General features: G+C 47.9%; 1 protein-coding gene across 1 annotated transcript; it reads left to right on the forward strand.

The window, feature by feature from the left end:
• The first annotated feature begins 1246 nt into the window (after positions 1 to 1246).
• On the forward strand, positions 1247 to 27431 carry PSMD12 (proteasome 26S subunit, non-ATPase 12). The gene is made up of 11 exons (XM_056127176.1): positions 1247 to 1451; positions 9093 to 9152; positions 9248 to 9376; positions 10300 to 10407; positions 14731 to 14835; positions 15826 to 15975; positions 16079 to 16213; positions 17159 to 17271; positions 19032 to 19206; positions 21167 to 21244; positions 26966 to 27431. Exons 1-11 carry the CDS (start codon positions 1344 to 1346, stop codon positions 27173 to 27175), a joined length of 1371 nt encoding a protein of 456 aa, XP_055983151.1. The 5' UTR covers positions 1247 to 1343; the 3' UTR covers positions 27176 to 27431.
• Positions 27432 to 27463: the final 32 nt, after the last annotated feature.

Consider the following 27463-nt stretch of genomic DNA (forward strand, 5'->3'; position numbering starts at 1 on the left):
TGTGATATGTCCAGGAATGTGCTCTCATATGTGAGACTTGGACCGAGCATGTGGAAAGCGGCCTGGAGTGTGGCAGCAGTTGGGTAGTGGAGGTCGGCTGCTAGGGCTGTGTCCCTTGGGGCGGGGAGGGCTCTCACCCACCCCCCTCTGGGGGCGCCCTGATTGAAAACAGCCTGGTGTGGAGTCCGGTGGCATGGTTATGAGGGCCTCATTTTATGCTCCCTCCTGGGAGAAGCAGCTGTGAGTTCTAGAGGGTGGCTGATGAGGAGATTATCTGGCACCTGCAGGAGGTGGCTTATGGGTTGTGGTCCCTGGTTTATCTGAGACTGGGGGAAGCAGGCAAAGGATCTATCTCTGCTCCTGTTCCCATTGAGTTCAGAGTCTAAGGTCACAAAGTTCTACATTACCTGGGTTCATGTATATATATATATATACACATATACATACATCTATATATACATACATATATATACATATATGTATGCTAAGGGTCTGGAGTACGGATCTGAGGAATAACTATTTCAAAATCAGGCCCCACGCTCATTAAAGAAAAGGTGGATTTAAGAAGTAAATCGTTTGTTGACTCTTCCCAAAAGGCAGAGAAAAAAAGCATTCGAAAATGACTGTTCCAAATGGGTTATGTTAAATAAAGTAGATTGCACTGAAGGACATCAGACTTGAAGGAAATGTTTAAGATTTTATATTTAAATATCATTTAGGGATAGTGGTTGGGAGGGGACCACCGAAGACTAAACAAGTTTAGTAGCTGCAACGGTAAAATCATGGTTACATGAGATTTATAGTCGTGGGAGGGAATTTGTTCAATTAAAAAACAAAACAAAACAAAACAAAAATAAACACACAAGGGACTGGAGTTGATAGCACAGCGGGTAGGGCGTTTGCCTTGCAGTGGCTGACCAGGTTCCATTCCCAGCAACCCATATGGTCTCCTGAGCACTGTCAGGAGTAATTCCTGGGTGCATGAGCCAGGAGTAATCCCTATGCATAGCTGGGTATGACCCAAAAAGCAAAAAAAAAAAGAAAAAGAAAAAGAAAAAAAGGAAATCAGGCCCTATGCTCCTCTCCTGCTTCTGTACCCTCAATTTCACGCCCAGACCCAGACTCCCGGGAAACTGCCTGGAGCCCCGCCCCCAGCCCCGCCCCCAAGGCTGCCCGCGCCGGTGCCTGACGGGCCGCTGGCGGCCGCGCGGGGGCCTCGCGGCGGGGTCCTTCGCACGGGCGCCCGGCGCGCTGCCTGAGCGGGGCGTGCGGGCCGTTTCCGGTGTGGTGCCGAGCAGTGGCCGAGGCGCAGGGACGTGCTGGGGGCCTCGCGCGCTGGGACCATGGCGGACGGCGGCTCGGAGCGGGCGGACGGGCGCATCGTCAAGATGGAAGTGGACTACAGCGCCACGGTGGACCAGCGCCTGCCCGAGTGCGAGAAGCTGGCCAAGGTGAGGCGCGGCCGGCGGCGGCGGCGGCGGCGGGCGCCAGGGGCTGAGTCACGGCGGCGCTGCCCGCGTAGGCCTCGGGGGGCCTCGGGGGGCCTCGCGGGGCCCGGCGCGCCCCCGTAAGGTGCCCGGGGCCCCCCGGACACGCCAGGCCGCCTCCCGGGTGACGCTCACTGCGGGGCCGCGTTCCGGGCTAGCTCGGAGGAGGGTCTCGAGTCGGGCAGCGGGGCCCGCGGGTGCGTGGGTGTCCGGGGGGCGAGGGGCTGCCCGCCCGGTGGCCGGGAAGGGGGACCCGGGAAGCGCGAGGGCCGAGGCGATGGACCCCGCCGCTCCCCGCGCCCAGCAGCCGCGGCGGTGGTGGGGGCAGGACGGGGCCGTCGGGACGCGGCTCCCACGGCGTCGGGGACCCGTGGGCGGCTGTGACGGAGGGACCGGGCAGGAGAAGCGCTGGGCAGGGGTCAGTCCCGGAGCGGGGGGAAAGAAAGCCACTGGGGCGGTCCGGTGTGCAGAGAGATGTTAACTAACTTCTTTTACGTGTGGGTTTTGGGGGAGGGTGCCCACACTGGTTTGCTCCCGGCTCCTTGGCAGTGTGCTCAGGGTACCGTGGGTGGGTGGACGGACCCGTCCGGACGCCCCCCCCCCCCCCATACAAAGCCGGCCGAGCTCTCTCCTGCCGGTGGAAATGCCACTTGATCTAATAAGCAGGTGTCATGCGCCCCTGTCTCCCCCGGCGCCCCCGCAGGTGTATGTGCAGTTCTAGGTTTAGTTTCACATTTTTTTTCTTTTTTTGCTTTTTGGGTGACACCCGGCGTTGCTCAGGGATTACTCCTGGCTCTGCACTCAGGAATTACTCCTGACAAGTGCTTGGGGGACCGTAATGGGATGCCCGGAATTGAACCCAGGTGGGCCTTGTGCAAGGGAAACGCCTACCCCTGTACTATCGTTCCGGCCCCTAGTTTCGCATTTTTTAAAGTCTAAAGTTAGTAGGGATTCCAAACTAGGCTTGCCTGGCCAAGGATGGATGTGCGCCCTCATGGGCTGTTGCTAAGGCTTTTATGCACGGGCCTTGTTGAATTCCTTGATCTGCGGCAGGGATCACCTGGGGTGCATGCACTCCATCAAGTTTTATCCCTGAAGCAGAGTTCTGCCTAAGTGCATTAAAGTGTAACACATTCGGGGCCAAGTAATACTTCACATTTAAGTTTTAGAAAGAGATCTATTTCTTTCTGTTTGGTTTTGAGGCCACACCCAAATGGCTCCGTTATTTGGGGTTGTGCTTAGGGCTTGCTCCTGATCCAGTGCTCAGGGACCACTCCCGGGACTGTGTACCTGCTAGGAATCGAACTGAGGTCTGCTGTATGCAAGGAGAGGCAGTCCTTAACCCCTGGATTGCTTCTTCAAGCCTTTTTCTTTTGTTTTATTTTGTTTTGTTTTGGGGGGCCACACCTGTCAATGCTTAGAGCTTACTCCTGGCTCTGCACTCAGGAATCACTCCTGGAAGTGCTCAGGGGATGTCAGGGATGGAACCTGGGTCAGCCGCGTGCAAAGCAGGCTCTTTGGCCGCTGTACTATCTTCTCCCGCCCTCTCCAAGCCTTTTTAGTGCTTCTCTTTTTATCAAAATGGAATCTAATGGGAGTTGGAGAACACACGGAGCGCAGATGAAGTTGATGCACCTGCATTTCTTACCTGCACCTAGAGAGGACTCGGTCCCTGAGCTTGTGGAGGGCTCGCATCACCCTCTGGCATTGGAAACCCCAAAGCCTGGCACTTCTGTCTGGCGAGCACTCCTGGACATGTCCCAGTTCGCTCTGCAGTGCCTGGGCGGGCACAGGGATGTTCACCGCAGCCCGGTGTAGGGAGTTACTATTACTGACTATTACTATTATTCAGCCCAGCTGCAGACTCAGACCATGGACTTGTGTGTTCGCCTTTTCATCCCGCCTGAGTGTAGTGGGAGACCCGCCCTGGGCGCCTGCCAGGCAGAGCAGGCCCACACAGCCTTTACCCGTTGAGCCAGAGGCTCAAGACTTTTGTTCTGTTTTTGTTTCGGGCCACACCCAGCAACTCACAGGGGTTACTGCGCTCTGCAATCACCGCTGGTGGTGTTCAGGGGGACCATATGTGGTGTCAGGGCTTGAACTCGCGTTGGCCATGTGCAAGGCAAACCCCCTACCCACTGTACCATCTCTCTGGCCCTGGAATGTGGATTTGTAAAAACTACTAAATGCCTTGGGATCAGAGTGATAGAACTACAGCAGGAGAGGGCATTTACATTAAACACAGTCAACTCAGTTCGATCCCAGGCACACCATTTGGTTACTTGAGCCTGTCAGGATTAAGCCCTGGGCACTGCTGGGTATGGGTATGCCCCCGCTCATTAGAAACTAGACGCTAATCATTTTTATCTTTTTTTTTTCTTATTTGGGTCACACCCAGTAGTGTTCGGGGGTTACTTCTGGCTCTGCACTCCTGCCAGTTCTCGGGTGGTGGGGGGGGGGACCATCTGGGATGCCAGGGATCGAATTGGGATTAGCTGCCTGCAAGGCAAACACCCTACCCACTGTACTATAGTTCCATCCCCTGTTTTGCTCTTTGTTTTTTGGGTCATGCCTGGCAGTGCTTGAGGGTTTCTTTCTGGCTTTCTGCTCAAGGAACCTCTCTCTTAGTGGTTCTCAGGTCTCCACTAACTCTCTGGCCTAAACACTTTTAAAGTACTATTTGAGGGACCAGAGCTGCAGTACATCGGGTAGGGCCTTTGTCTGCATATGGCTGACCTGGGTTCAATCCACAGCATCCTATATGGTCCCCTGAGCACCGCCAGGAGTAAATCATGAGTGTAGAGCTAGGAGTAATCTCTGAGCATCGCCGGGTGTGGCCCAAAAACCAAAAATAAAATAAATACGGTTTGAGGGGCCAGAGTGATAGTACAGCAAGAGGGGCTCTTTCCTTGCACATGATTTGATCTGCAGCGCTGGATGGTCCCACACATGTCACAGGGGACAGCCCTGGAGCACCTAAGCATTGCCAGGGTGGCCTGGGTGACCCCTTGCACTGCATGGCCCATGCAGTGCTGCATCATCAGTGAACCACTTGCCCATTTGGTGTGAAACACTGAGGTCTGGGCAGATGACTTACAGGGCTAGAGTGTGACCTCTAGCTGCAGAACCCAGAGTTCAGTCCAAGCACTGCAGGGTATGGCCACTAACTATTGGACCCAGGGACTGAGTGTTGCAGGAACAGGCCCCCAGTGTACTGCCTGGGCACCGCTTGGGACTATCCCTCCCCCAGCCCAAGAGAAAAAAACACCCCCCCCCAAACTCACCAAAATATTATCTGACCCAGTACTTTGTGGATCAAACAAAACATTCAGATCCTAATGTTAGATCCCAGAATCACCACTTTAGAATTAATAGCACGATGGTGTCTATAAGGAAAAATATTTTTAAGGGATAGACTCTTCTAGGAAGTATTAAAGGAGCTTCCTTAAAGGACAGGTGAAACTTCCTATCATGTGGCATTGAGTATGACGCTCACTAATGGTGCATATGGTTGTCCTCTACTAGGTTAAGAAAGGTTTAAAACATTTGGAAATCAATCATCACAAATTGACTTATTGGAGTGAGAGGGACAATAGAGTAGGTAAGGTATCTGCCTTGCACTTGGGTTTGATCCCCGGCATCCTATATTGTCCCCCAACCACTGCCAGGAGTAATTCTGAGTGCAGAACCAGGAGTAAGCAGTGGGCACTGCCAGATGTGGCTCGAAAACAAACAAAAAATTGGCTTTCATTGATAATTCTACTTGTAGCACTGTCCTCCCTTTGTTCATCGATTTGCTCGAGCAGGCACCAGTAACATCTCCATTGTGAGACTTGTTACTGTTTTTGGCATATTGAATATGCCACGGGGAGCTTGCCAGGTTCTGCCATGTGGGCGGGATACCCTGGGTAGCTTGTCGGACTCTTTAAGAGGGGTGGAGGAATCGAACCTGGGTCGTCCGCGTGCAAGGCAGATGCCCTACCTGCTGTGCTATTGCTCCAGACCAATTCTACTTCTAATTCATTTAATTAATTCCTTTAATTATTGGTGCAAGTAATAAGCAATACATTCATCATATGCCTGCCAAGTGGATAGGCTGGGGAATGGGAGGGAACCTGGGGATATTAGCGGATGGAAGGGGACATTGGTGGTGTTACTGGTGTTGGAACACCGTCTGCCTGAAACAACTATCATGAACAGTTCTATAAATCACAGCGTCTCAATAAACATTCCTGGGAAAAAAAAATGAAAGACGGACTTCGGGACTAAAGCAATAGTACAGCAGATAGGGTCTTCATGCAGCTGACCTGGGTTTAATCCCTGGCCACCCAGGTTTCCCCTTTTAGAACTATTGCCCTAAAGCAGTTTATAGGCTAGGAGGGGAAACGAATATACTCCTGACCAGAGTGATAGCACAGCGGGTAGGGTTCTTGCCCTGCATGGGGCACACTTGGTTTCCATCCCCAGCTTCCCCTATGCTCCCCCAACCCCTGCCAGGAGTAAACCCTGAGCACTGTAATGCTTGTCCCCTAAACCAAAATGAATAGAAATCAGTTTTGCTTTTTTGTTTGTTTGGTTTTTTGTTTGCTTTTTGGGTCACACCTGGCGATACACAGGGGTTACTCCTGGCTCTGCACTCAGGAGTTACTCCTGGCGGTGCTCTGGGAACCATATGGGATGCTGGGAATCGAACCCAGGTCGGCCGCGTGCAAGGCAAACGCCCTACCCACTGTGCTATCTCTCCAGCCCCCAGTTTTGCTTTTGGGTAGAACTCTGTAGCATATGTTTTTTCTGGATTTTATATGTAGCCCATCAGTGAAAGTGAAGAAAGATTGTTTACTTTCCAGAAGACGTAGTCTGCAGCAGAGCTAAGTCTAGTTCAGCCCTGTTACTTGTGTTGCACCCCGTGACTCTTTAAGGGACTGTTCCTCTGCGCCTCCCAAGCTCTAGGTTAGGGAACTGGTCCTTGCTCTGTGCTCAGGAGACCACGTATGACATCAGATCCAACGAGGGTCGGCTGGAGCAGCCGCGTGTGAGTGAGGTGCTTGTCTCTGGTACTTTCTGGCCCCAAGACTTCATTAGGAAAATGCTGTGGGGGTGAGAGCTAACACTAGCCTTGCGTGCAGACAACCCAAGTTCAGTCCCTGGTACCACCTCTGGTTCCCCAAGTCCCACTAGGAGTAATTCCCGAGCACAGAGCCAGGAGGAAGCCCTGAGCACCGCTGGGTGATCCAGAAGTAACTAATCATATACTAAGGATTGAAATGGACCTTGTATACGTGAAGCACTCACTCCAGCTAAACTCTGACCCTTCATCCCTGTTCTTGACTTACTATTTTTTTTGTTCTTGTTTTTTAACATAAAGAACATTTGAGGATGAGAATTAAGACCGTATCAGCTATAGGCTGGGGAGTCAGTGCAAATGATCGATTACATACCAACATATGGCACGGTGCATGGTCCTGAGTTGGCCCTCTGACCCTACATGGTTCACCCTAGCACCACCAGATGCGGCCTGGGAGTCCTTCCCAAGCACCTCCAGGAGTTCCCCAGTGTTTAAAGAGAAAAAGGGAACTCGAAGAGAAGCAGCCACAGGTCAGGGAGGTTAAAGAGCCTGAAGCTTAGGCCTAAATGGTAAATTGTCAAGTCAAGGCCCTTTGCAGTTATGTACAGTTCTGTCTCTGTCTTAACACACCGCAAATAGTAATAGCTAATGTTCTATACATTATTCTTATTATTTTGGACTGGAGCGATAGCACAGCGGTAGCACATTTGCCTTGCGCGCAGCCAGCCTGGCCAAGCTGGGTTTGATTACTCCGCCCCTCTCAGAGAGCCCGGCAAGCTACCGGACTATCTCGCCCTCACAGCAAAGCCTGGCTAGCTATCCGTGATGTAGTCAATATGCCACACACAGTTAACAACAAGTCTCAAAAAATGGAAATGTTACTGGGCCCGCTCGAGCAAATCGATGAACAACGGGGGGACAGTGTTTGTTTTATTATTATTTTGACCATGCCTGGTTGTGTTTAGAGTCACTTCTGGTGGGACTCATGGGACCCATATGTGTTGCTGGGGATTGGACCCAGGTTAGCTGCTTGCGAGACAGGCGCCCTACCCACTGTACTATCTCCCTGGTCCCCTTTGTAAGTTCTCTTATAATGTTAGCTGTTGCCTAACATTGTTGAAATGATTCTGTTTAGGCACACCTTCAGAGGTGTTGCTTCAGTTCTTATGGTAAGAACTGTTGCTAGATGAATACAGTTTACTGAAGAGAAAACTGAGGGTGAAAGAGGGTGGTGTCTTTCCCAAGGTAACCATGTAAAATAGCCTATTAAAACTGGTTGTTAGCACTGGTGCTGAGAGTGGTATTGGAACACTTAATGCCTGAAACAGTTGTATTCTGAACAACTTGGTAAATCAATGGTGTTATAATATAAAGCTAAAAAAAGAAATTGGTAATTTGGTGTGCCAGAGAGCTAGTACAGTGGGTAAAGCACTGCCCTTGCATGTAGCCAAGCATGCACTGCATGTTGACAAGCATGACCCCTAAGCATGGAGCATCACTGGATGTGGCTCAGTGACAAATTGGTAACAAACAAGAACTAAGTCATTTGGGGCCAGAGAGGTGCCTCAGTGGGCTGCACAGAGTGTGTGTGCTTTGCACCTGGGCCCCCATCACTGAAGATTCCGCAGAATCTCCTGGTGTGACCCCACCACTACCCCCACCACAAGAAACCAGGACCAGAGAGAGCTCGGCAGGCTGAGCGCAGCTTCCAGTTCCATCTCCAGTACCACATGTGGTCCATGGAGCATCCCCAAGGTGGCAACAGAACAAGAAAGAATTTGAAAGAAGAGGGGCCAGGGGCTGGAGTGATAGCATAGTGGGTAGGGCATTTTCCTTTCACGCGCCCGACCCAGGTTTGATTCCCAGCATCTCATATGGTCCCCCAAGCATCTGAGTGCAGAGCCAGAAGTAACCCCTGTGCATCGTCGGGTGTGACCCAAAAAGCAAAAAAAAAAAAAAGGAGAAGAAGAGGAGACCGTGGGAATAGGGTGTGCCCAGACCTGGGTTTGATGCCTGGCACCACATGGTTGCCTGAACATCGCCAAGAGGCCCCAAAACTAAACAAAAATGTGGGGCTGGAGAGATATTGCAGCACCTTAAGGCCCTTGCCATGCATGCATTTGATGAGGGTTTGATCTATGGCCCTGCCTAGGGGTCCCCCGAGCTCCACCAGGAATGATCTCTGAGCTCAAAGCCAATGTCGGGGGTGAACCAATTAGAAAATTACAAAAGTAAAACAGTTCTTTTGGGCTGGAGAGAAAGAGCTTGTGGTGGGCCCGGGGTCAGTCCCTGGCATCCTAAATGGTCCTTGAGTTCCGCCAGGCGTGAGGCCAGAACTCCAGTGGTAGTGGCCCCAAAACAGCCAAAAAGAAGGTTTTGAGTCCCAAGTTGGTAGCTTCTAAGAATGTGCTGGAGACGCAAGTGCTGTCATGAAAAGCAGAAAAATAAAAACCGTGGGTGTTTCCCTTCTCTAGAATAGGCCATTGACTTTTTTCCCCGTGTCAAAACATCTCTTGTAAATGAGTTATCTTTTGTTTTAGGAAGGAAGACTTCAAGAGGTCATTGAAACCCTTCTTTCCTTGGAAAAACAAACTCGCACTGTGAGTAGATCAGCGTTGAAGACCCCATCACTTACCTTTAGGCTCACCTAATATAATTCCACTAACTTCTATTTCATGTGTTTTCATTCTTACAGGCTTCTGATATGGTATCTACATCTCGTATCTTAGTTGCAGTAGTGAAGATGTGCTACGAAGCTAAAGAATGGGACCTACTTAACGAAAATATTATGCTTTTGTCCAAAAGACGGAGTCAGTTAAAACAAGTGAGTTCATAATTGTTCAGAAAACTAGTGTGTTTTCACTTTTTTAATAATAAGGATTTTTAGGAAATGAATCTGTGGACCTGTTTAAAGTTAATTGTTAGGGCCTGAGACGTACAGAGCTGAAGACGGTTGTGTGTGGCACAAAGAGCATTCTGGGCCCTGTAGGGCCGTTACGGGCTGTATATTCCTGCCACTGCTGCATGGTTGCTTCAGCCTGCTTATATCATCACTTCTAGGAATGTCCATTGTTCAGTTCATTCTTACACAGAGTGAGCCGTCCAAACAACGCCTGGAGCTTGGAAGATGGTTTAGTGGCTTGAAGCAGTTGCATGGCATGCATGGGGCCACAAAAGTAATTCCCAAAGCTGCAGAGTGCAGCGAGACAGCCCCTCTGTCTGGGCTGCCCTATGAGGAGAGAAATGTATCTGGACGTGGCCTCCAAAACAAGTTAATAGGGAAGGACTGACTCCTGGCTCTGCGCTCAGGGGTCACCCTAGTGTGCTCGGGGACCATATGTGGAGCCATGGATCGAATGTATGAGGCACGTTAGCGCCTTACTCACTGGATTTTGTGTCTGGCCCCCGTAACTTTTTTTTTTCAAGATGGAAATTGGGGTTGGAGCAATAGTAAAGTGGGGTAAGGCACTTGCCTTGAATGTGGTTTTCCTTTATAAGTTTTTCAGTGCCTGGAATTGCTTGGGAAGGCCATTGGGGGGGGGTTGTTTTGTTTTGGGGCTTTACCCAGCAGTGTTGAGGGCTTGCTCCTGGCTCTGCACTCAGCACTTCTGGCAGGGCTGGGGGGCCACTTAGGGTGCTGGGAATCAAACCTAGGTTTCCCGCCTGCAACGCCGAATTTCACAGTAGTATTACAATTTTTTTTTCCTGTATGAAGAATGAATTTATAAATATTATTTGTTATTTTAGGCTGTTGCAAAAATGGTTCAGCAGTGCTGTGTTTACGTCGAGGAAATCACAGACCTCCCTATCAAACTTCGATTAATTGATACTCTACGAATGGTCACAGAAGGAAAGGTGGGTTTGATCTGGAGAGCTCAGTGATAATTATGGGTTTGAATGTAGAGACGTGTATTGAGTCTTTTCATATAAATATGTATATATTTTTAAGGTGAAACATACAAAATGTCACCAACTTCGCAGTCAGGCAGTATCATCATCATCTTCCAGTATCACCCTATATGTAAACCACTAGACTTAAATACCGACAGCCTGGGTATGTCCAGATTTTTCTAGGAACTACTGAACTTCATATTTACATGTAATAATAATGAATCAAACATTCATTTTTTACTCTGTTGTGTATCTACTTGGGGGGAAAATGTTTGAGGTAACTAGGGTTTAACAGATTGTTTTTTTGGGGGGTTTTGTTTTTGTTTCTGGGTTTTTTTTTTTTTGGAGGAGGGGAGTAGCAAGGCTCGAAACCAGAGTGTGACTCAGTGGCAAAGCAAGGCATGAGCTCCGCCATCGACCTACATCCCTGCTCCACTGCTTAAAATAGTGGGATAGTTGCTGTGTAAGGTTAATTTTCAGAATACCACCGTTCCCGAGGAAAAAAACTCCACTGTTCTGGAATCTGTATTTTTTAATTTTGTTTTTACAGTGTTGGGAGTGGAACTCAGGTCTCATACAAGGCATGAACTTCACTGCCAAACCCCCTCTCTGGCCTCTTCATGGTTCTCTCAATATATTCCCCCGTCTCAGTTTTTTTTTTTTTTTTGCTTTTTGGGTCACACCCGGCCATGCACAGGGAATACTCCTGGCTCTGCACTCAGGAATTACACCTGCTGATGCTCAGGAGATCATATGGGATGCTGGGAATAGAACCTGGGTCAGCCGCATGCAAGGCAAACGCCCTACCCACTGTACCATCACTCCAGCCCAATCTCAGTTTTTTTTAAAACAGGACAATTATAAAATGGTGGCTGTGCTACCTGTTGTTCTGTTCTAGTTAGATTTTTATTGCTGAAAGACAAAACAGCATGTAAAGCATTGACTCTGATCGTAGTTCTGCTTATTGAGCACCTGTGTTGGGTCTAGAATAAGCAGGACATTGTTAGCTCAGAGAGCTTGATCATAGAGTTCGAGATCAGAGAAACACTCGCTGTACCCGGATAACCTCAGGGAAGTGTTCACTGTTCCGAGTTGGGAATGACAAGCCCCGGGCCTGTCGTTCCCTCTAGCGCAGAGCTAGTGACCGCTGGCTTGGGTGCCCAGGAATCCTCAGAATAGGTGATGACCGGGATGACTTTTCTGGGTTTTAGCATTTGGGCCCATACCCAGCAGCAGTGCCCAGAGACTTTGGTTTTGGGGGAACCATGCATGGATCAGATTGGAGCCTCCTGCATGCCAAGCCTGCACTTCAGGCCGCTGAACTTTCTCTTGGACCTGTGGGGGTTTTGGGCCCACGCTTGAGCTTGCTCAGGGTTGTTCTGAGCAGTGCTGACCTGAACTGAGGGGTGACCTGGGTCTGCCATGTGCTAGGCCAGTGCCTCTGCCTCATGTCCTCTCTAGCTCCTGCTCCCCTGCCTCCCAGGAAGCAAGCTATAGGGCTAGAGAAGAAGGCATAGGGGAACCTAGGTGCGTGTAGGACACTGGACACTTGCTAATTTTGGAGATAAGGGTTTTGGGGTGGGGGGTGGGGGAAGGAGTCCCAGAGAAGTTGTTAATGGTTTAAGCAAACCTAAGCCTGAAAATTAGTTTCCAACACTGTTAGGCTTTAATTATCGGTGTAATGTTTATTCGGTGGAAACATGGGATAGCATCGTTGTTCTAGGGCTGCTGCTGCCTCAGTACTCCAGTCGTGCTCGGTGTGCTGGGGACCCCGTGGTGTCAGGAACTAAACTGGGGTTTCTGCCTGCAAAACGTGCAACCTGAGCCATCTGCCTGGCCTCAGGAATAGATGGAAGGTTGTGGGGAGGCGGAGACACACACGACACACATACCTGGTGGTGCTCAGGGATCAGTCCTACTGGTGGTGCAAGGAATTGAACCAGGCTCAGCTTCATGCGAGATGAGAACCTTAACCTCAGTACTGTCTCTGTGGCCCAACAACAGATACAGAAATCTGTACTTTATTATTATTGCAAAGTTTAACAAAAATTCAAGAAAGTTTACGTAACTTTGGACTGGAGCGATAGCACAGTGGGTAGGGCGTTTGCCTTGCATGTGGCTGACCCAGGTTCAATTCCCAGCATCCCATATGGTCCCCTGAGCACCGCCAGAAGTAATTCCTGAGTGCATGAGGCAGGAATAACCCTTGTGTATTGCTGGGTGTGACCCAAAAAGCAAAAAAAAAAATAATAATACACCCCTTCCCCCACCCCTCGTTTTTTGTTTGTTTTACAACCCAATTTTTTTGGGGGGGGTCACACCCAGCGATGCTCAGGGGTTACTCCTGGCTGTGCACTCAGGAATTACTCCTGGCGGTGCTCGGGGGACCATATGAGATGTCAAGGATCGAACCTGGGTCAGCCGCATGCAAGGCAAACACCCTCCCCACTGTGCTATTACTCCGGCCCCTCGGAGAATCTTTTTTGGTAGGACTCAAGGGACCAGTTGTAGTGCTGGGATCAAGCCCTGTCAGCTGCTTGCAAAACAAGCATCTCCCCTGCTGTCCCTCCGGCCTCCTGATATTTCTGTCATAATACAAAGATGCTGTGGACAGGACTCGGCGGGGGGCGTCTGCCATCCCGAGCACACGCTGCCGCCCCTTCCTCGGCCTCTTGCATCATGACACCGTTTCCTTTATCCCTGCTATTCCGAGTTACTCCATTGCCCACCGGTGGCCATCTCTGCACGTTCATGTGTCACACGACTCGGAAAGGAGTCAGGTCCCCGCCTTATTCTCTGGACTTGCCTGCCACCATTTAATTTCAGGGCTGACTTCTTGCCCATAATCTTTTTCATCTCAAGAGTGTGAGCTTTGCTTGCGGTGCCTCCAGACAGGGGAGATACTTGGGAAGCAAATAGCCCACCTTGTGTTCTGCTTGATTGCAGTGTGGGATATTTCTGTTTTGTTTGGGGAGGCAAACAGTGTTTACCTCAATGTTGGGGTCGCTCCCAGGTCTGCTTAACCCTTCAAAGGCTCTCCCCAATGCGACCTGTGTTTACAGCTTAGAATGAGACTTGGTTGGATTGTAGTTGTGAAATCATCGTATGCTCTTTGTAAAGTGCTTATTTTTCAAATAGTTGAACTCTGTTTGGGGGCCGTGCCGAATCCTTGGGAGACTGTATGGTCTGAGCACTGGGCCCAGGGCTCCCGCATACAGAGCTGACATGAACCCTGGGTTTAAGTCCTGACACCATATAATCTAGGACTGACCCCCAAACAGTAACCTCTGAGTACTGCCTGTCATGGCCCCCAAACAAAACAGTTGCTCCCCCACCTCCCTATTTATGTAATTGGTGATTCTATTACATGTTAACCACACTGATTTTGTGTTAAGGTTCTGAAAGCAAAGCTACATTTGTAGCTTCGGAGAGACGGAACAGAGGATAAGGTTCTTGAATTCCTGCCAACCCTAGCTCACTCTTTGGCATTCATTCCTTGGCACTACCCCCTCCAGGAGTGACCCCCTGAGTACTGCTGCGTGTGGCCCAAAAACCAAAAAAAGTAATCATTTTAAATAATACACGCAAAACTATGGCCCAGGTAGCCCAGCAGGTAAGGTGCTTACCTGTACTTGCCCGAACCCTGTTAGTGCCGTTTGGGGAACTGATTCCCTGAGTCCTGCCAGGAGCAAACACTGAGCACTGCGGGGATTGGCCCCAAACAGAGTGGAAAAGCCCAAATCTGTAGCCTGTGTTTAAGCTGTTCTGTTTGGGGCCACAGAAGGCCAATTGACTCGAGGCCATCGTACATGGCTAGGACTGTGTGTCGTCATGTCGGTCCCCCCCCGCCCCCCTTCCCCCGTGTAGGTCATGCCTGGCAGGGCTCAGGGGCCATTTTAGGTGCTGAGGATCAGACTCTGTCAACTGCGTGCAAGGCAGGTGCCTTACCACCATACTGTCTCTCAGGCCCCTGACCGTGTTTTACAGAGCCATTTTCTTTGACTTAAGTGACAGATCACATGCCTCATGTAGAGAACCTGTGTTCAATCCCTGGGACTCCAATTGGCCTTCAAAGCACCACTGGGTGTGGCCTGCCCCTATTCAGATTAGTACATAAAAGAAGATTGTCCAACTGTAAAATGTCAAAAGTCACACAGCTCTGTGGGCTTTGGGGCTGCCAGCTGCAAGATAAATACTCCTGCTTGTGACTGGTGCTTCAGTTCGCCCGTGTAAATGTCAGCACATTTCTGCAGGACTTACGATAATAGGCGTTTCTTCTGTTTGTAGATTTATGTTGAAATTGAACGTGCTCGGCTGACCAAAACCTTAGCAACTATCAAGGAGCAAAGTGGCGACGTGAAGGAGGCGGCCTCCATTTTGCAGGAGTTGCAGGTACGTATCTGTGTTTGAAGCTGTGCAAAGCTTCCGGTTTGGTCAGCGATACTGATGTGTGAAAATAATTTGTTTTGGTTCCTTGTCACTTTGACTAAACTGCCAAGATTTGGAATGAGTGTCATGGGGGCATCGGGGTTTTTGTTGGGGAGGGGGGCAGCCGCAGCTGGCGGTGCTCAAGACTCCTGGCTCTGCGCTCAGGGACCACACCTGGAGGGGCTGGGAGCTATGGGCTGTTGAACCCAGGGCAGCCTCTTGCAAGGCGATCACCCTGCCTGTTGAAATACATCTCCAGCTTCCTCACGAAAGTTTTATACCTAAAAATAATTTTTACTCTTAATTTCTAAAAGTTGGATTTCCTGGAGGAATCATTTTATTATTTTGATTGATTTTTGTTTTTGGTGGGGTTAGGGGGTAGTTGATACCCTGCAGGGCTTAGTCCTGGTACAGAGAGATCATTCTTACCAGTCTCAGGAGACCACGGCAGTGCCAGGGGTCGAGCTCGGGTCGGCCGCCACTAGCAAGGCAAGAGCTGGTTTATACCGTTTCTTCAGCCCAGACGCAGTATCATTTTTGTATCGTTCTCTGGACTCTCCCAGTACACACATTCACTCTTTGGGAGTGAATTCATTTATTTTTGATTTGGGTTCTGAGCTACGCCCAGCACTGCTTCGGGCTTACTCCTGGCCCTGTGCCTCGGGATCAGTCAGGTCGGTGCTGTTGCAGTGCTCGTCTTACTGGCTGTGCTGCCCCTCCCGTTTCATGGAATACCAGGCTTCTTGCATTTTCTTGGTTTGTTTTTGTGCTTTGGTCACACGCACTCCGTGGTGGTCAGGGACTCCTCCTGGCTTGGCGCTCCAGGGTGGCGGTGCTGGGGATGGAACCAGGCCTCCTGCATGTGATTCATGCTTGCCAGCCAGGTGTGCTCTCTCCCAGCCCTTGTGGCATTGTTTTCCGTTACTCAGTGGCATGTGGGGGTGTGTCTGCTAGGTGGAAACCTACGGGTCCATGGAGAAGAAGGAGAGAGTGGAGTTTATCCTGGAGCAGATGAGGCTCTGCCTGGCTGTGAAGGATTACATCCGTACGCAGATCATCAGCAAGAAAATCAACACCAAATTTTTCCAGGAGGAAAATACAGAGGTGAGTATGTCTCATACTCTTGAGTTTACTTGTAACAGTGTCAGTCGGAGAAGAGAAGGGAGTCCCATAAATATACCAATTAACTTTGTCAACTTATTTTCAGAAATTAAAGTTGAAATACTATAACTTAATGATTCAGCTGGATCAGCACGAGGGCTCCTATTTGTCTATTTGTAAGCACTACAGAGCCATCTACGACACTCCCTGCATACAGGCAGAAAGTGAAAAGTGGCAGCAGGTAAGGAGACAGATTTCAGCCTTACACTGTACCATGTAGGCCAAAAAAGCATGTCTTTGTAAATTTTATTTTTAAGTAAGTTTGTTACTGTTTTGGGGGCACACCTGGCAGTATTCAGGGCATACTCTTGGCTCTCCACTTGGGGACCATTATGTGACGCTGAGGATCTAACCTGGTTGGGCATGTGCAAGGCCAGTGTCTTCCATGCTGTGCTCCCTTGACAATCATAGCACTGTAGCACTAACCTCCTGTTGTTCATCGATTTGCTCAAGCAGGCACCAGTAACCTCTCCATTGTGAGACTTGTTGTTACTGTTTTTGGCGTATTGAATACGCCACGGGTAGCTTGCCAGGCTCTGCTGTGCAGACGGGATGCTCTCGGTAGCTTGCCAGGCTCTCCAAGAGAGACGGAGGAATCGAACCTGGGTCGGCCGCTTGCAGGACAAACGCCCTATCCTCTGTGCTATCGCTCCAGCCCCCTTGACAATCCTACCGGAATAATTTTGTTAGCTTATCTCATTTTGAACAATAATGGTGTTGGTTAGGGCAAAGGGCAGAGATGGGACTCGGGACCATGTGGTGTCAGGGATCAAACCCAGAGCTCCTGATTATAATGCACGTGATCCAACCCTTTGGGATATCTTACTGGCACCTATTTTCAAATAATTTAAAAGTAACTATACATTGTGCTGATTCCTGTTCCCTTTGATACTTCAGGAATCTTTATTAATTCCCGTTGTCAGTGTACCTTAAGTTCAAAATAAAATTCTGGGTTGTCCTTATTAAATATTTCAGAAAAACACCGTGAATAGAGCTTCCTGTTAATTTTTTTTCCCGTAGACCTGGATAGTATTTAAAATGACTTTATGCAAGTTTTCCAGTTCCTGTTCAATTTCCAGTGTAAAAAAATGTGCATGTAATTGATTGTGTTGTGCAACTCTTTTAGGCTCTGAAAAGTGTGGTCCTCTATGTCATCTTGGCTCCTTTTGACAATGAACAGTCAGATTTGGTTCATCGAATAAGTGGTGACAAGAAGTTGGAAGAAATCCCCAAGTACAAGTAAGTGCTCTTACACCTAGTGTGATGTCTCGGCAGAAAGGCCATTGAAGGATTTGATTAACCGGTGGTTAACTTAATTGGCTGCTGAGAGATTGTATGGTAATTAGAAATTGGTGTTGCATTAGAAACTGATGTAGAGGGGACTGGGAACAGAGTACAGTGGGTAGGGCGCTTTCCCAGGTTCAATCTCCAGCGTCCCATGTGGTTCCTCAAGACTGCGAGAAGTAAATCCTGAGTGCAGTGCCAAGGAAATCCTGAACATTGCCAAGTGTGGTCCAAAAACAAAACAGAAAACAAACAATTCATATAGGGGCTGGAGAGATAGTACATAGGGTAGTACAGGTGCATTGCATGTCACTGACCTGGATTTGATCCCCAACACCCCATATGGTTCCCTCCAGGCCCTACCAGGAGTAACTGCTGTGTGTGGCTCAAAATAGAAAAATATTTACACGAGTATAACAATTTTTTTTTTTTTTTTACTTTTTGGGTCACACCCGGCGATGCACAGGGGTTACTCCTGGCTCTGCACTCAGGAATTACTCCTGGCGGTGCTCAGGGGACCATATAGGATGCTGGGAATCGAACCCAGTTTGGCCGCATGCAAGGCAAATGTCCTACCTGCTGTGCTATCGCTCCAGCCCTGAGTAGAACACTTAATTATAAAGCACATTTAGTTCAAGTTTTGGCGGGGGGGGGGGGGGTTGTTGTTGTTTGGGGGCCACACGCATCGGTGCTCAGGGCCTCTCCTGTGTCTGTGTTCAGAGATTAGTCCTGGTGGGCTCAGGGGACCATGTGGGGTGTCAGGGATCAACTTCAGGTCGGTGGCATGCAAGGCTCACTCTTTCTGTGCTGTTCTGTCTCTCGGGTCCCCTCAATTGAAGTGTTCTGTTTGTTTTTGGAGTTGAGGGCCACACCCGGCAGTGCTCGGGGCTTACTCCTGGCTCTGTGCTCGGGGATCAGTCCTGACAGGCTTGACCATATGGGAGGCCAGGATCGAACCCTGATCAGCCGCTGTACTGCCCCTCAAGTGAAGTTTCATTTCATGTTCAATTAACAGCTTTTGGTTCATTTACCCTTTGATTCACTTTCTGATTTTTTTTTTTCTTTTTGCTTTTTGGGCCACACCTGGTGATGCACGGGGGTTACTCCTGGCTCTGCACTCAGGAATTACAGGGGACCCTATGGGATGCCAGAAGTTGAACCCGGGTTGGCCGCGTGCAAGGCAAACTCCCTACCCGCTGTGCTATCACTCCAGCCCCGACTTTGTGGCTTTTATGAAGTGTTTACTTCTTAAAATCTGTGATATAAGACACATATGCCTTATGGTGGTAGGAAGGTGTAATGTTGGTGGGATTGGTGTTAGAATATTTAATGTAATCAAATATTGTGAACTGCCTTATAAATTAAAAAAAAAGAAAGACATATGCTTAGGGGCTGGCCCTTAAACACTCTGGGGGCCAGAGAGATAGGACAGGAGGCAAAGTGTTTGCCTTACATGCAGCCAACCCTGAATTGGTCCCCAGCACCACACATTGTCCCCCTGGTTCCCAAAGTTGATAAGCTGATACTTGTTTCGGGTCTTAGGGTCTCCCCCAGTGGTGCTTAGGGACCCATACAGTAGTACCAGGGAGCAGCCCCAGACTCGCTGTGCTTTGCATGCAGTCAGCCAAGTGAGCTGTCATTCCTGCTCCCACTGGATTGAAATGTGTCCTGTTGCATTAGATGGTAATCTTGTACACATTTTTCACAACCCGCAGAGATCTTCTGAAGCTCTTTACCACAATGGAGTTGATGGGTTGGTCTACACTTGTCGAAGACTATGGGATGGAATTGAGGAAAGGCTCTTTGGACAGTCCTGCAACTGATGTTTTTGGCTACACGGAAGAAGGGGAAAAGCGGTGGAAAGACTTGAAGAACAGAGTTGTTGAACATGTAAGAGAGGGCATCGTGTGATCATTGTTCCTTGAATTTCTCTTCTTGGTTTTGGTGTTTGGGTCACACCCGGCACCACTCAGGCCTTATTCCTGCCTCAGCGCTAACGGGATCACTTCCAGGGGCGGCGGGGGACCATCTGGGGAACCGGAGATTGAACTGCAAGTTGGTGCACGAGGTGCACGACAAGCTCTCTAGCCCCCACACTATTTCTTGAGCCTGTTTCTTAGATTAATTTCTTTAGAATTTCTTTCCCTCCCTTACAAATGCCTGGTCTAATAAGGTCAGTTGTTATTCTAATGTTCACTATGTATTTCCCAAAGCATACAGCATCTTTGGAGGGGGGTGGGTTCGGGCCACACTTGACAGTGTTTATCTTGGCAGGGCTCAACCCGTCTGTGCTCAGGGCTCACTCCTGGCTGCACTCAGGGATCACTCCTATGGGCTCAGGGAACCTTACAGGGTGCTGGAATCAAACCTGGTCAACTACGTGCATGGCAAATGTCTGCCCCACTGTACCATCTCTCCAACCTGTTCAGGGACTACTTCTGCAGAGCTTTTTTAAGAGCATCAGGGTTGAAGAGAGCGCTAAAGCATTAAGCACTTGCTTTGCTTGTAGTCGACCCTGTTCTATCTCAGGTACCATATATGGTCCTCTGAGCACTGCTGGGCGTGACCTCCCAAAAAGAAACCAAAATAAACATAAAAGCATGTCAGAGTTTGTTGTCATGCTTGTCTTTCCCATTGCCATCTTTAAGCTTTCAGAAAAGATTGCTGTGCTGTGCTTATTTTATTTTGAGAGGAGTTCTCGAGAATACAGAACTTCAAAAAAAAAAATACAAGCCTTCATAGTATATAAACCAGCGGTAATTAAGAATGCAGAACAAGGTTGAATTGGGATAAGGGGTATAAGAGATACTTTTTTTTTTTGTTTCTGGGCCATACGTGGCAGTGATGGTGCTCAGGGCTTATTCCTGGCTCTGTACTCAGGGATCATACCTGGTACCTGGTAGCCTTAGGGGACCAGGTACCAGGTATGATCCCTGGGATGAGATGCCGGGGATCAAACCCATGTCTGCTCCCAAATAAGGCAAGCACCCTATCCACTATACTATCTTGCTGGCCCAGAGGTAGTTTTTTGGTTGTTTTTTTGGGTTTTGGTATTCTTTTGTTTCTTTGTTTTTGGCTTTTTTGTGTCATACTTGTTGGTGCATGGTGGCTACTCCTGGCTTTTTACTCAGGAATTACTCCTAGCAGTGTTCCCGGGACCATATGGGAAGCCCAGAATTGAACCAGGGTTGGCCAAATGCAAGACAAACGCTCTACCTGCTGTAGTATCGCTCTAGCCCCAGGGGAAGTGTTTTCTGTTATTCACTTGGTAGACTTGGAAATGACTAACATCTCTGACACCAAAATCTTCGTCTTCCTGGTGTCTCACAGATTGAGTTTTACAGTATTCACATCAGAAACATTTATTGTGAACCTTCTGTGTGCCAAATGCTGCAAAGTGCTGCATGAACAGGAGTATAAGACATGGTCCCTGAGGCTACGGTGAGAGTACAGTGGGTAGGAAGCTGGCCTGCTTGGGTTTGATCCCTGGCACCCCATATGGTCCCCTGAGCACTGTCAGAAGTGATCCCTGTGTTCAGAGCATCACTGGGTGTGGCCAAGTAAAAAGATAAGTTCTGAGTCAGACTGGATGGGTTTTTTCCCCACTATTAATTTGAAGGTTTTGTTGCTTGCTTTTGTGGGGTGGGGAGGAATAGTTCAGGGGACTGTTCCCAGCTCTGTACTTGGGGGACTACTGGGAGATTTTAATGCAGATCACATGCTCTCGTCCTTTGAGCCCCAAGCATCTCCCCTGTCCTGAGTGTGACAGGTGGATTAGAACTGTGACAGCAAGTTGCCTTTTTAGCTTTACTGACGCTGATGTGTCCTCCCTGCCCTCTTCCCTTCCCAGAATATTCGGATAATGGCCAAGTATTACACGAGGATCACAATGAAGAGGATGGCACAGCTTCTGGACCTCTCTGTTGATGTAAGTTGTAATCTTGTAGCCATTCATCTTAACAATGGACTTGTAAAAATTGAGTGAGAAATTGTTTGATTATTGGGCCTCTGTTTATGTGAAAGTTGATCCTACACTGTCCTGAGAACAGAAACAGTAGTCTGGTGTGATGGTACTGCCGCGATTCATGGAGCTGAGATGCTGGGGGCCCCGGTGCCTCTCAGCAAGCCCCAGACTGCTCCAGACATTTATGCTCAGCTCTGGATTTATCTGGGGAGAATGGTTTGCGCCTTGAGGCAGTGCTTAGGGGCTATTCCTCTATCTGGCAAGGGGACCCTGTGATGCCGGGGATTAATTCAGGGTCAGGCATATGCAAGGCAAATGCCTTAACCCCTTGACTGTCTCTCCAGCCCTATTCTAAATTAGATGGCCCTCCCGTTGATCATCGATTTGCTCGAGCGGGCCCAGTAACGTCTCCATTGGAGACTTTGTTGTTACTGTGTTTGGCATATCGAATACATCACGGGGAGCTTGCCAGGCTCTGCCGTGCTGGCTCGAGCGATAGCACAGTGGTAGGGCGTTTGCCTTGCATGCAGCCAACATGGCCGACCCGAGTTCGATTCCTCCGCCCCTCTTGGAGAGCCCAGCAAGCTACCGAGAGTATCGAGTATCGAGTATTCTAAATTAAGTCTACTTAAATTTGTAGTTTCACATCCATGAAAGTCCAGGGCATATTTCACTGGGGTGGGATTTGGGACACGACCAGGACTGCTTAGGGGTTATTAATATATGTGGTGCCTGGAATCAACCAGGGTTGGCCACACTCAAGGCAAGTGCCTTAACCTATGTACTGTCACATAGAAAAAAGTTCTGTAACATTTAAGAGTTTTATAGTATTCACATAAACATTTATTGTGTGCCTTCTGTGTGCCAGATGCTGCAAAGTACTGCATGAAGTATATTTTCCTATGCAGTATGTCCGTGTTCCCAAAAGTATACTTGAAGAGGGGCTGGAGCAATAGCACAGCGGGTGGGGCGTTTGCCTTGCACGCGGCCAACCCGGGTTCAATTCCCAGCATCCCATATGGTCCCCTGAGCAGAGCCAGGAGTAACCCCTGTGCATCGCCGGGTGTGACCCAAAAAGCAAAAAAATAAAAAGTGTACTTGAAGAAATGAAAGCTATGAAGGAGAATTGGCAAGTTTACCCCAAAAGCTCGTGTTGAGGACTTTTTGGTTTTATTGTTTGTGTGGGGGTCACACTCAGTGGTGCTCAGGGCTTCCTCCTGTTTCTGCAGTTGAGGATCACTCCTGGCAATGCCAAGTTCAAGCTTTTAATGAGACAGTTGTCTTATATGCTCTACTGTCTCTCTGGCCTCATAGATGAGGATTTTATTTAACTTCTAGATTTACATTAAGATACAACACAAAAGGAGCCCAAACCAGGCAGGAGGAGGGAAATAAATTTAGAGCAAAATTTAACAAGCTGGAATCCCAAAAACAATCTTAAAGATCAATAAAGCCAAGAGCTGTTTCTTTGAAAAAATAAACAAGATCAGGGGCTGGAGCTATAGTACAGCGGGGAGGGTGTTTGCCTTGCATGTGTCCGACCCGGGCTCAATCCCCGACATCCCAGGTGGTTCCCTGAGCACCTCCAGGAGTAATTCCTGAGTGCAAAGCCGGGAGTAACCCCTATGCATCTCCGAGTGTAACCCAAAAAGCCAAAAGAAAAGAAACAAGATCAATAAACTACTATCAGGACTCACAAAAAGATTACTTTGAGAATCTTTAAAGCACAAAATGAGAGAATCTAGGAGAAATGGATAAATGCCTAGATTCCTGAGCCAAGATTTGGAATATCTGAACAGACATATCACTATCGAGGAAATTAAAATGACAATCGAAAGTCTTCCCAAAAACAAAAACCCAGGCCCAGATCGATTCACTAGTCAGTTCTTTCAAACTTCTAAAGAAGACCTACTGCCAAGCTTTTTCAAGATTTTTCAGGAAATTGAAGAAACAAACACTCCCGAACAGTTTCTGTAAAGCGAACATAACAGGATGCTGTTAGTAAAAAAAAGAGAGAGAATTACAGGCCGATATCCCTGATGAACACAGATGCAGAAATCCTCAACAAAATACTAGCAAACAGAATTCAATAACTCATCAAAAAGATCATAAAACATGACCAAATAATTCATCCCAGGGATGCAAGAATTGCTTAACGTTCGCAAGTCAATATACATAGTATAGCATTGACATTTATATATCAATAAAAAAAAATATATGATCGTATCAGTGGACGCAGAGAAAGCATTTGACAGAATCCATTACCCATTCATGATTAAAAACTCAACAAAATGGGAGTTGAAGGAGCTTCATTCAGTGTATTCAAAGCCATCTACCACAAACTCATAGCAAGGATTATTCTCAGTGGGGGAAAAACAAAAAGCCTTCCTTCTAAGATCAGACACAAGACAAGGTTGCCCACTCTTGCCACTCCTGTTCAGTGTAGTACTGCAAATACTTGCCATAGCAGTTAGGCAAGAAAAAGATATCAAGGGCATCCAGATAACAAGAAGTCAAACTTTTGGTTTTTGCAGATGACATGATAGAATATTTAGAGTATCCTGAAGACTACAAAAAAGCTTCTAGAGGGACCGGAGCGATAGTACAGCGGGTAGGGCGTTTGCCTTGCACAAGACCAACCCAGGTTCAATTCCCAGCATCCCATATGGTCCCCTGAGCACCGCAAGGAGTAATTCCTGAGTGCATGAGGGAGTAACCCTTTGCATCACCGAATGTGGCCCAAAAAGCAGAAGAAAAAAAAAAGGCTTCTAAGAAACAATAGATCTGTATAGTAAGTGGAAACACCCCCTGCTCATGGATCGGGAGGATTAACATTGTCAAAATGACAATACTCCCCAAAGCACTGTACAGATTCAGTATGGTTCCTATAAGGATACCCATGACATTTTAAAAAGAGATAAAACACTCCTGAAATTCATATGGAACAATAAACCCCCACGAATAGCTAAAGCAATCCTTTGGGAAAAGATGAGAGACATCAACCTTCCCTACTTCAAACTATACTACAAACTGTTACAGAGTTGTTGTAATTAAAACAGCATGGTGCTGCAATAAAGACAGACTCGCAGATCAATGGAGTAGAGTTAGATACCCTGACACAGAGTCTCAAATATATAATTATTTAATCACCCTGAAAGCGCCGATCTCGTCTGATCTCGGAAGCTAAGCAGGGTCGGGCTTGGTTAGTACTTGGATGATAGACCGCCTGGGAATACTGGGTGCTGTAGGCCTTTTGTGAGGGTTTTGGCTGAAGCAATAGCACAGCGGGTAGGGCGTTATCCTTGCATGACCTGGGTTCAATTTCTCCGCCCCTCTCGGAGAGCCCAGCAAGCCTCCGAGAGTATCTCGCCTTCACGGCAAAGCCTGGCAAGCTCCCCATGACGTATTCGATATGCCAAACACAGTAACAAGTCTCACAATGAAGACGCTACTGGGCCCACTTGAGCAAATTGATGAACAATGGGAGCACAGTGCTACAGTGCTAATCTTTGATAAAGGAGCAAGAAATACGAAGTGGAGCAAGGAAATTCTCTTTTAACAAGTGGTGCTGGGAAAATTGGGCAGCAATGTGCAAAAATTAAACTCAGACCTCTTTATAACAAAAGTCAAATAAAAGTGGGTTAAAGACCACAGTATCAGACCGGAATCTATAAGGTGCGTGAAGAAAAATGTAGGCAGAACCCTCCGTGACATTGGAGCTAAAGGCATCTTCACAGATGAAACACTGACCGAGCATGTGAAAGCAAAGATAAACAAATGGGACTACATTAAACTAAGAAGAGCCTGTTGTCGTGGTGACCAGGATACAAAGACAGACCAGGAAATGGGAAAAATTTTTTACCCAACATGCATCTTAAAAGTGGTTAATATCAAAGATATGTAACTGGTAGGACTTTATAAGAAAAAAAAGCATCCAGCCCAGTCACCAAATGGGGAAAAGAAATGAACAGAAACTTCTTCAGAGAAAAAATACAATTGGCCAAATGGCACATCAAAAAATCTCTGCATCATTGATCATTAGGAAGATGCAAATCAGAACAATAGTAAGATATCATCTCATGCCACAAAGACTGGCACACATCAAAAAGAGTAAGAACAACCAGTGCTGGCATGAATGCAGGGAGAAAGCGACTCTCATTCATTGTTGGTAGGAATGTTGACTGGCCCAGCCTTTTTGGAAAACAATATGAGCATTCCTCAAAAAAACTGGAAATTAAGCAATATCACTCCTGGGAATACCACTAGAGTGGTCCAAAAACAGACTGCAGAAACACCGTCTGCACTTCTATGTTCATCGCAGCAGTATTCACAATAACCAGAATCTGGAAACAACCCAACTGCCTGAGAACAGATGACTGGGTAAAGAAACTGTGGTGGTACATTTACAAAATGGAATACTATGCAGCCACAATGAAAAATGAAGTCATGAGATTTGCTTTTACATGGATGGACATGGAGAATATTATGCTAAGTGAAATGATTCAGAGAGCGAGGGACAGGCATGTTATGATTGCATTCATTTGTGGGATATTTTTTAAAAATAGTATGAGAATAATACCCAAAGACAGTAGAAATGAAGGCCAGGAGGACTGAACCATGGTTGGAAGTTTGCCACAGGTCAGGGGGTGTGGGGGCATGGAAAGGGCAGTTAGGATAGAGAAGGGACCACTGTGACAATTAAGGTTGGAAATGACTGTGGACAAGAACTGAATATGGAAAGGAGGTAAAGTGATACGCACGATAACCTTTCAGTTCCTGTATTGCAAACCGCAGTGCCTAAAAGGATGCGGAGGCAGGGAAAGGAGCTAAGGAGGTGGGGTCGAGAGAGGGGAAGTGGGGAGGTGGAGGGAGGAAAAGTTGAAAGGTATCTGCCATTGTGGGGTGGGGGTGGGGGTAGCGGCTTCTGGCAGTGCTCTGGGAACCACGTATGGTGAAACTGGAGGCGTCAGCCATGTACAAGGCAAACACCTTTAGCCCCTTTCTGTCTCCAGCCCCATTGATACTACCTTGAATACCTTTTATCCTTTCTGTTCTAGAAAGGACAGTTCAGGGACCTGGCATACATAGTGGAGCGGATCAAGTGCCTAGTCTGTGCAGGGACCTGAATTTGACCTCCAAGCACTGCGGGGCCAAGCATGGCCCCAGCATCACTAGGTTCGGACCGTATTTGAGAGCAAATGAAGGAGTCACACCTGCCGTAGTCATCTGTCTCTGGGCCATGACACCGCAGAGAACTGTTCTGCACTCCTCTGACGCCAAAGTGTTGGTGACCGCAGGACAGCAGCACTTAGCTCTTGCCCCCCCACGAGCAGTTTCCGCCCTGAATATTCTTGGATGGCAAGATTAAGAATTGCTTTCTTGGAGGGGCTGTATAGTACAGCTGGGGGCGGGGGACACACACACTTGCCTTGTTCGATACCGAGCATCCCGTATGGTCCCCTGAGCACAGCCAGGAGTGACCACTGAGCATAGCTGGGTGTGGCCCCCAAACAAAATTGCTTTCTGGAGCCAGAGAGATAGTACAATGGGTAGCATGCTTGTCTTGCATGTGGGTGACCTAGGTTTGATCCCCAGCGTCCCATATGGTCCCCTAAAAAAAACTGTTTCAAATTTTGTTTATTGTTTGTAGTTATCCTGCCTAAATCCAGTTTGTCTCTCTTGCAGGAATCAGAAGCTTTTCTCTCCAATCTTGTCGTTAACAAGACCATCTTTGCTAAAGTAGACCGATTGGCAGGAATTATCAACTTCCAGAGACCTAAGGATCCGAATAATTTATTAAATGACTGGTCTCAGAAACTGAACTCGCTGATGTCTCTCGTTAACAAAACTACACATCTCATAGCCAAAGAGGAGATGATTCATAATCTACAATAGGGTTTCAGCGCCCTGAATACGTTTAGAAAAGAGTTGAAATTGGAAGTTATTAAAAAAAGAAAAGAAAAACAAAAAGAAAAAGACTTGTGGTGTATATGTTTGGGGTTTTTTTATTTTATTTTTTTTTATTCTCTGCTCCTTGTCTAAAATTTCAGAGATAGTAAGTTTGAGATCCCCTTTCTACCTTTCTGTTCTATGGTTTTTGTTGAAAACTTTGCATTTTCAGTTGATACAAATATATAATACATTTATATTATCTGAGTTTGAGAGTGCTCAAAAACTGTGTCA

Source organism: Sorex fumeus, unplaced genomic scaffold, assembly GCF_029834395.1.
Source record: "Sorex fumeus unplaced genomic scaffold, SorFum_2.1 ptg000063l, whole genome shotgun sequence".
Taxonomy (NCBI): domain Eukaryota; kingdom Metazoa; phylum Chordata; class Mammalia; order Eulipotyphla; family Soricidae; genus Sorex; species Sorex fumeus.